This window comes from Elephantulus edwardii, unplaced genomic scaffold (assembly GCF_000299155.1).
Source record: "Elephantulus edwardii isolate Elephantulus edwardi_28Jun2011 unplaced genomic scaffold, EleEdw1.0 scaffold00113, whole genome shotgun sequence".
Classification (NCBI taxonomy): domain Eukaryota; kingdom Metazoa; phylum Chordata; class Mammalia; order Macroscelidea; family Macroscelididae; genus Elephantulus; species Elephantulus edwardii.
In genome coordinates, this window is record NW_006399863.1 from 2,550,080 (window position 1) to 2,559,165 (window position 9,086).

The 9,086-nt window shown below is 37.6% G+C and overlaps 1 protein-coding gene across 7 annotated transcripts in view; it reads right to left on the reverse strand.

The window, feature by feature from the left end:
* PXK (PX domain containing serine/threonine kinase) overlaps positions 1 to 9,086 on the reverse strand; it is a 110,285-nt gene that overhangs the window by 69,965 nt on the left and 31,234 nt on the right. For 4 of the 7 annotated variants that reach the window (XM_006892199.1, XM_006892198.1, XM_006892197.1 and 1 more), the window contains exon 2: positions 4,821 to 4,871. The exons of the other annotated variants lie outside the window; for them this stretch is intronic. In XM_006892199.1, the coding sequence (XP_006892261.1) occupies positions 4,821 to 4,871 (51 nt within the window). The remainder of the gene's footprint in view (positions 1 to 4,820; positions 4,872 to 9,086) is intronic. 7 annotated transcript variants of the gene reach the window in all.

Genomic DNA, 9,086 nt, shown 5'->3' on the forward strand with positions numbered 1-9,086 from the left:
TCCCTTTTTACCCTACTGGAGAAGTTTTTGGATGTGCATAGGGATTTGAGTCTTAGAAGATCCCATTCATCTATGTTATCTTCTCCTGGTTGTAGGTTTTGGCAATTGCTTTTCAAATACACGTTTCCTTATTGAATCCTTGCTGGCGTTCTAACAGGGTGCGTAACCTGACAGGCCCAGGAAATAGATGTACTAGTGCCAAGGAGTTGGCCAGGCTACTGAAAACCAGTTAAGGGCAGCCAGCTCACAAAGCATCAACAGGTCAATGGGAATGACAATGCATTCATTTGTACAGCAGGAAGTAATTTTATGATCTTACTTAAAGGGATCTTGAAAGATGAAGGAATCATTTTAAAAAAGGGTAAAAAAAGAGTTTTGCTAAGTATGATATCAAAGTTAAAGAATGTGGACAGATTTGAGGATATACATCTTTGCTCTGAATAAAAGTCCCAGCTGAGATCCCACCGCTCTGGAGACTGGCCTGTACCTGCAGGCAGAGCTGTCACTGCTCCTTGACACCAGATGTTTCCTCTTCTTCTTCCTGGCAGCCAGGCTACCTTCGATTGGCTACACATTCTTTCTTTGTTATGCTGATGGCCTCAATTATGCCATAGCTAAATTCTACTAGCTCCCCAGTTTGGACAAAAAAATTACTTTGCTTTTGATCAGTTTTATCTCAGTCGTTATAGGTGATTCTCAAATGTCAGTGAGTAGAACTATCGGGAGATTCCTGAGTACCCAATCCACAGACAATCTAATTTCACATGTCAAGGGTAAGACCCAACACCTACATTTTCATTTAATAATCACCAGAAATTCTAATACAGTTGATCTAGAAAGTTGCATCTACGTTTGACTCTTAGGGTAGGATTTGGAGACTGCTCCATGTCCTTAGCTCTGCTTGTTAAGGACACAGAAAAAAGTTAAAAGTTAGGGGAGCTCTGGTGGCCTAGTGGCAAGGAGCTGCAACTACAATCCAAGAGGCGCACGGTTCGAATGCACCAGATGCTCTGCCGGGGAAGGAGGGACAATCTCCTCCTGTACCAGTCAGATCTGATATGACGGTACACTCACATAAAAATTAAAAAAAAAAAAGTTAAAAGTTACTAATAGAAGAAGAAAATGTTTTGTGTGGTTAACTGCCTCTATGAACTGCAGTCTCCTCTGCTATGAAACCAGAGGAACTAGATGGCACCCAGCTACCATTATGGAAAGCTCCAATCAAAGATTCTGTAGAACTCTTATAAAAGGGGACAAGAGTATTATCCTATAATAAAACTTCAGCTTCTAATGGAAAAAAAAAAAAAAAAGGGGACAAGAGGAATACAAAATAGAATCTTAAATTCTTTTGGAATTGAGACTTTCTGGATCCATGGAAGCCAAAGTAACCCCTAACGCCAGTTCCCTGTGATAATCTTTAAAATGTAAACAAAAAATATCCCCTGAAATCTTCAGACTAAAAAATAGAGGAGAATGAATGTCGTTGCATTATGATGTTGAAGAAGAATATTGAATATATCATGGTCTTCCAAGAGAACAAACAAACGTGTCTTGGATAAAGAGCAGCAAGATGGCTTCTTGGAAGTGAGGAAGGTAAGAATTGGTCTCACGATCTTTGAGTGTGTTCTCAGGGGTGGCTAGTCCCTGGAGGAAGGTATCAGGCCGGGGAATGGAGAAGGTCCAAAAAAATAAGAAAGAGGAAGACCCTCAACAAAATGGACCAACACAGCTCCTGCAACAAGAAGCCCAAGCAGTGACTGAGGATGCTGCAGGCATAATGTCAATGTGTTGTACACTGGGATACTATGAGTCAGACCGACCCTACCTGATGATGTCTAACAACAACAACAAAGTAAAGAATGTTTCCCTTGAGTACTGCGCTCTTTTAAGGTCTATCTATATGGGATCAAACTTACAACATCAACTTTTTTAGAACAGATGGAAAATTTAGGGGGCAGGGAGTGTATGTCACTGAAGGAGGTACAACTTGGAAAAGGAAAGTGAGAATGGTTGTACAACTCAGAGCAGCATATAATAATCGATCGCTGAATTGTCCAAGTAGAAATTATCAAATTGATCTATGTTCTGCTGTATATTCTAAACAAAAATAAACATCTTTTAAGAGGGAGGGATATAGAACAGATTTTCAAATTATTGTGAAACTTAGCATTTCTGGCACCATGGATGTAAGTAAGATGAATGCCTCTCCTAATCTTCTGCTCTAAAAGAATCTTTAAACCTTAAAAAAATGCCTTCAGTTTACTTTAAAGCAAACAATGCTGTTGTTGGATATCAGGAGTTCCTACTTAGAGTGGCCCCGTGTCTGTGATAATGAAACACTGCTGGATCCACTGTCCTCCCCAGAATCCCTGTAGTGTTTGAGGCCACTGTTGCCTCTGCTATGCCCATCCATTTGTTGAGCAGCGAATCTTCTTCACTGACCCTCTGCTTTACCAAATATGGTGTCTTTTCCCAGGGACTAGCCTCTCCTGGTAACATGCCCAAAGTGTTTGAATTAGTAAAGAATGTGTCTTTAGCATTGCTGTCTTTGAAGAACGGCTGCAGTTGTTGTTAGGTGCAGTAGAGTTGAGTGTGATTGAGAGTGACCCTATGAACAACATGTCTGAACCCTGTACTGTCCTGCACCATCCTCATCATTTCTGACATACTTAAGTCCACTGCCGTAGTCACTGTGCCAGCCCCTCTCACTTCAACCCTCTCTTTCAACCCTCCACCTTTCCAAGCATGACATTTCTCTCCAAGGAACAGTCTCTATAATAACATGCCCTAAGTAAGTGAGATGAAACTTTGTCATCTTTGCCTCCAAGGAACATTCTGGCTGTCCATTCGCCAAGACATATCTGTTTGTTCACGGGATGTACAGTGCTCTTCTCCAACACCTCAGCTCAAAGGCATCAATTCATCTTCTGTCATCCTTTGCACTGTCCAGCTCGCAGATACACAGTATAGGACTGAAAAGGTCATGGCCTAACACAGGCACACTTTACCATTTTCCCTTGCTTTTTTTTCAGACAACAGCATCTTGGTCTAGGTATAGGTTTCAGATGAGCACAACTAAGTGTTCTGGGATTGCCATTCTTCTCAGTGTTAACCATAATTTGTTGTGATCCACACAGTCAAATGCCTTTGCATAGTCAATAAAACACAAATAGACATTCTTCTTGTATTTTTTTACTTTCAACCAGGATTCATCTGACATCAGCAATGGTACCCTAGTACCATGGCCTCTTCTAAACCAGCTTCAACTTCTGGCACTTCTAGGAGGATCTTCAGCAATATTCTGCTTGCATTTGATATGAATGATACTTTTTTATAATTTCCACATTCTGCTGTACCAACTTTCTTGAGAATCTGAGTAAGTTTAACTTTTTAAAGAACTACATGGAGTCAAATCCACAAGAGCAATTTACATGCTTAGACAGAACTCTTAAAGGGCACTGAGTTCATGTTAATGAGGAAGCAACAATTTGGAAATGGAAGGGGAGGATGGTGACACAACTTGAAGAATGAAATCGATGTTACTAAACTGTACCTATAGAAATTGTCGAACTGATATACGTTCCTCTGTACATATTCTCAACAGCACGGAAAAAATAAAACAGATTTAAAGATGTCAACTATACAGTCATTCCTTGTAAGTGCAGTAAAATGAGTGACATTGCAGGGCTCACGAGAAGACTAAGCATCTTCTGTCACTGATTTGTGTGTGGTTCCAGTCGAGCTACTTATCCCTCAAATGTAAAATGGGACAATGTTACTGCACATGACTCAATCAGTGCTCCTTAGAGGCAAGGATGATGAAACTCTGTCTCATATAGTTTGGGCATGTTATCGGGAAGAACTGGTCCTTGGAAAAAGGTGGAGGGTGGGACAAAGTGAGGAAGATCTCAGCTTTGATGGACTGACACGGTGACTGTAATGATGAATTTGAGTATATTAGAAATGGTGAGGTTGGTGCAGGGTAGGACATGGTGCATGAGGACAAGGTTCAGATCTATTGTTCACAGGGCTGCTATGACTCTTAACAGTAACACCAACAACAGGACTATACAACAATAGGACTGCACAGGTTAAACAGCTTCACGATCCTGACCCAGGAATTAACAGTTTAAAATGTTCAATGTATGTTAAATTATAATTAAAATTATTCAAGCAGAAAGAAGCTGAAATTTTAGGCAGTTGTGGGAGTACTGTGCTCAGTGCAGAAGGCAAAGTTTGAGCCAGGTTTCAAAGGACAAGAAGCAACCTCTATTAAAAATAAACAAATACATTTTTTAAAAAATATTTTTTAAATCACCCATCTTCTGCAAATCAGTCTGCACTAGATTTTAGGCTAAGAGGTCTTTTCTCTCAGAGGTCACCACCAAAGAGGTCACCACAAAAGGCCCTTCCAAAAAAAAGGCCCTTCCCTAATGAGGATCCTAACACTAGAATTTACCCAGGAACGGACTCCAACATTCACAAAATCCATTGTCGCAGGTATACGTACACGTGTGCAACCTTTCTACAAGATGGACTGAACTTTATTCTACGTGAACAAGAGAGAAGATTTTGATTTCCAGGAGCAAAACAAGGAAATGGACATATTTTGCTCAGGAGAAACATTATATATAATTTTTACTAAATAACTGAGAACAGAGAAGCTATTTTATAATATATCTTTTCAAGCTAAAAGTTATACTGAAAGGAAGTATGATCAATATTGAGACGTTTTGATTTTTCCAGATTTTTACCTACCCTAGGTAGCTAAAAGGATTCACGTTTTAGGCCACAAGTTTAAACATTTTAAAAATCCTTACCTGCCAGCTGTTTTCTACAGAAATTCCTCTTTGTACTCGGATGATGTATTCCTAGAAAAATAACAGAAAATGAACCTTAGTTATAAGATCTTTAAATCATAAAATTTTAAAAATATGCAAAATGTCTGGAAAAAAAATACATTTCTGAATAAATAAAATTACAAGATATAGAGAGGGCTATATGCATAAAAGTAAGAAGGTCACTCTCTCCTGCCACCACTACTGAGTCAATTATGATTCACAATTGACCCTCTTTGTATTTTAAGGCTGTAAATCTTTGCAGAAGAAAAGTGCCAGTCTTCCTCCTGTGGAGCAGCTTACGGATTCAAACTGGAACCTATCAGTTAGCAGCGCACTACAACAACCCTTCATGACCAGGGGTATTAGGCATAGCAACCCTAAGTAATACACACACCAAGCAATAGAACTGCAAAACATTAAGCAGCAAAAACTAACAGAATTGAAAGAAGACATCAAAAATAATAATGACTTCAACATCTGTCTCAACAACGGATACAACCATTAGACAAAAGCTTAGAAAGGACATGAGAATGCAATATCATCAACCAGGAAAATCTAGTTGGCATTTCTAGAACACTCTAACAAAAAGCACAATACATATTCTTTTAAAGCACCCAGCAGACGTATACCAATAAAGACCATGCACTGAGTCCTAAGATAAACCTTTAAAGATAGAGAAGATGTGAAACCTCTGAACATAGCAGATTCTACTAGCAATCAGTAAAAAAAGATAATCAGAAAATTTCCAAAGAGTTGGAAATAATATACCATTAAATAATCCATAGATCAAAGAGGAAGTTTTAAGAGAAATTTAAAAACACATTTAACTAAACAGAAATGAAATACAAATAATTGAACTGACAAATGTTTTTTTTTGTTAGATGCATCTATTAACCACAGTTTTTTAAATTTAAGTATTTTTTAAACTTAGATACATTGACAAACATACAACATTAACAATTTATTTGGCACATCTAAAGCAGTGTTACAAGGGGAACTTATAGCAGTAAATGGTTACATTGTTGTTGTTGTTGTTGTTAAGTGCCCTCAAGTAGCAGGCGACACATAGCAACCCTATGAAGGAGAGTCCTCGATGCTTGGGTGCCTTTCATCCTCTCTCCAGGTTCATAGGGTTTCCAGAGGCAAGCTATTACGGAAGTGGATGCCACTCCTCCTTCCAAGCTAATGGTTACATTAGAAAAATATTTTAGACTAGCCATTTGAGCATCCAAGAACCTAAAAAAGCCTTATAGAACACATTAATTAAGTCAAAGGAAGGAAATTTTAAAAATAAGAGCTGGAATCAATAAAATGAAAGAAATAAATGAGGCAAAAATCAATAAAATGGATAAACTGCTAGCAAAATTGACTAAGAAAAAGAAAATAGATAAATTACTAATAACAGGACAAAATAAATAAATAAAGAACCAAAACCACAGTTACCAGAAAGACAGCAAGAGAATATAAAACTGACAAGTAAGATGAAATAGGCCAATTCCTAAAAAACTATAAACTCCAATTTATCCATATTAATTAGATAACTTTAATATCCCTACAACTAACTATTACGGAAATTTCATTCATAATTTAAAATCTTCCCAGAAATAAATCTCTACACCATATGGTATTACTGCAGAACTCTATAAAATAAAGAATTAGCAGCAATTCAACACAAACTCTTCTAGAAATCTAAATAGGACATTTTGCAAATTACATACTAAAGACTGCAGACCAGATGAGTTGTGGGATGAATGAAGGATATCATAAATTAAGAAAATAAAAGGCCATTAAGAACACAGAAGGAAAAAAGAAAAGACCAAAATGGAAGTCAGAAGAAACTCTGAAACTTCTCTAGAACATAAAAAACCTAAAAGAGTGCTCGCTTCGGCAGCACATATACTAAAAAAAATAATTGGAACGATACAGAGAAGATTAGCATGGCCCCTGCGCAAGGATGACACACAAATTCGTGAAGCGTTCCATATTAAAAAAAAAAAAGAAAAAACCTAAAAGAAAAGGGAGAAATGACCAAGTAAGAAAGCTGAATAGATTTCAAAAGGCAGCTAGAGAAGACAGAGTAAAGCATTAAGATGAAATGTGCAAAGACTTAGTTAGAAAACCAAAAGTTTTTCCAAGAACTGAAGGAAAAAGCCTCAAGCTGTAAGAATGAAGAATTTGATGAGCAAAATATTGAATGAAGCAAGAAGCATCAAAAAAAGAGGAAAGGAGGGGGAGAAAAAGAGGAAAGGAATTCTCTGACTCATTGTGCTAGAAAGTATTGGGCAACATTCAACCTTTTCAGGAGGTCGCTTACAGTCAAGGGAGGATTTAAGGAAGAAGTCCAAGTTACATGGAAGGCACTGACAAAAACAAAGCTCTAAGAACTGACAGACTACCAATCGAGATCCTTCAACGAATGAATGAAGCAATGGATGGACTCACTCATCTATACCAAGAAATTTAAAAGACAAGCTACCTGGCCCATTGCCTACAAGAAATCCATGTATGTGTGTAAGAAATAGGATCCAACAGAATGCAGAAAGTAAATGACAGTATCATTAATACCACATGCAAGCGAAATACGACTGATGATAATTTCAAAACGGCTGGAGCAGTATATCAACATGGAAGCACTAGAAATTCAAGTCGGACTTAGAAAAGGACATGGAACTGGGGAGATCAGTGCTGATGTATAATAGATCTTGAATGAAAGCAAAAAAGACCAGAAAGTTGTTTACCTGTGTATTTCTGATCATGCTTTTGGCTGTATGAATCATAACAAAGTCTGGCTAATAAAATGAGAAATGGAATTCCAGAATAGTTAATTATGCTAATGCAGAATCTGTACAAAGACCAAGGGGAAGTTATTTGAAAAGAGCAGGGGTTACCATATGATTTAAAATCAAGAAAGGTGTACGTCAGGGTTGTACCCTTACTCAGTCTAGGTACTGAGCAAATAATTTGAAGCGTGTAATTCTTGAAGAATGTAGCATCAGGATTGAAGGAAGAATCAATTAACAACCTATGATACGTAGTTGACAAAATTTTTGCTAAGAAAAGCAGGGAAGACTTTAAACATAGAAAAGATCAAAAACTATATAGCCTTCGGTATGGATTACACCGCAACAAAAACAAAAAACAGAAAACCTCTCAACTAGATCAATAACCAATGACATAGAAAATGAAAAAAAATTTAAGTTGTAAGGGATTTCACTTTACTTTGATTCATAATCAATGCCCATGATAGTGGCAGTCAAGAAATCTAACAACATATTCAACTGGGCGAACCTGCTACAAGGGAGCTCTTTAATGTTAGAAAGAACCAAAATGTTTCTTTGATGACTAAGCTGCACTTGACCCAAATCCCTGTATTTTCAATCATCTCATATGCTTGCAAAAACTGGACAATGAATAAAGAAGATTAAAGAACAATTTATTCCTTTAAATCATAGCACTGGTGAAGAATATTGGATATACTATGGACTGCCAGAAAAAGGAACAAATTTCTCTTGGATGAAGAGCAGAGAGAATGCACTATAGAAGAGAAGATGATGAGACTTCATTTCACAGACTTTGGACACGAAGGAGGAACCAGAAAAGGAAGGGCATCATAATTGGTAAATTAAAGCGTCAGAGAAAAAGAAAACCTTCAACAAAACAAACACAGTACCAAGAGTAATACTGTCAGGAATAGCAACAACTGTGAGCCTAGTGCAGACCAGAGGAGTGTTCCACTCTGTTGTACATAGGACCACTGTGAGTACAAACCACCTCGACAGCAGCTAATAATAACAATGCAAATGAGGTGTGTGTTGCTCACTAAGGTTAGACAGCATTGCTAATAATGCTAATAAGGTCCGTGGAACTCAACATGGGGGAACCTGAAGGACATTATGCTGAGTGAAATACCTCAGTAATCAAAGGACAAATACTGCATAACACCGCTGTAATGAAATAGGACGAATATGGAGGGGTGGGGCGAGAATAGGAAAAGAGTGGATAGATAATGAACAGTGCATTAGAACAAACGAGGGAAAGAACTGTCCAAAAGGAATATATAATTATGCATTATATGTATGACAACAATCTGAAACAAGGGGTGCACTACAGAGTGGGTTGGGAGAGGAAGGGAGAAGAAAATGTTCAACAATTAAAATAAAAAGGTGGGTTTTTTTAAAATTTTTTTTTTTTATTATTTTTGTGTGAGTGTACCGTCAAATCAGATCTGACTGGTACAGGAGGAGA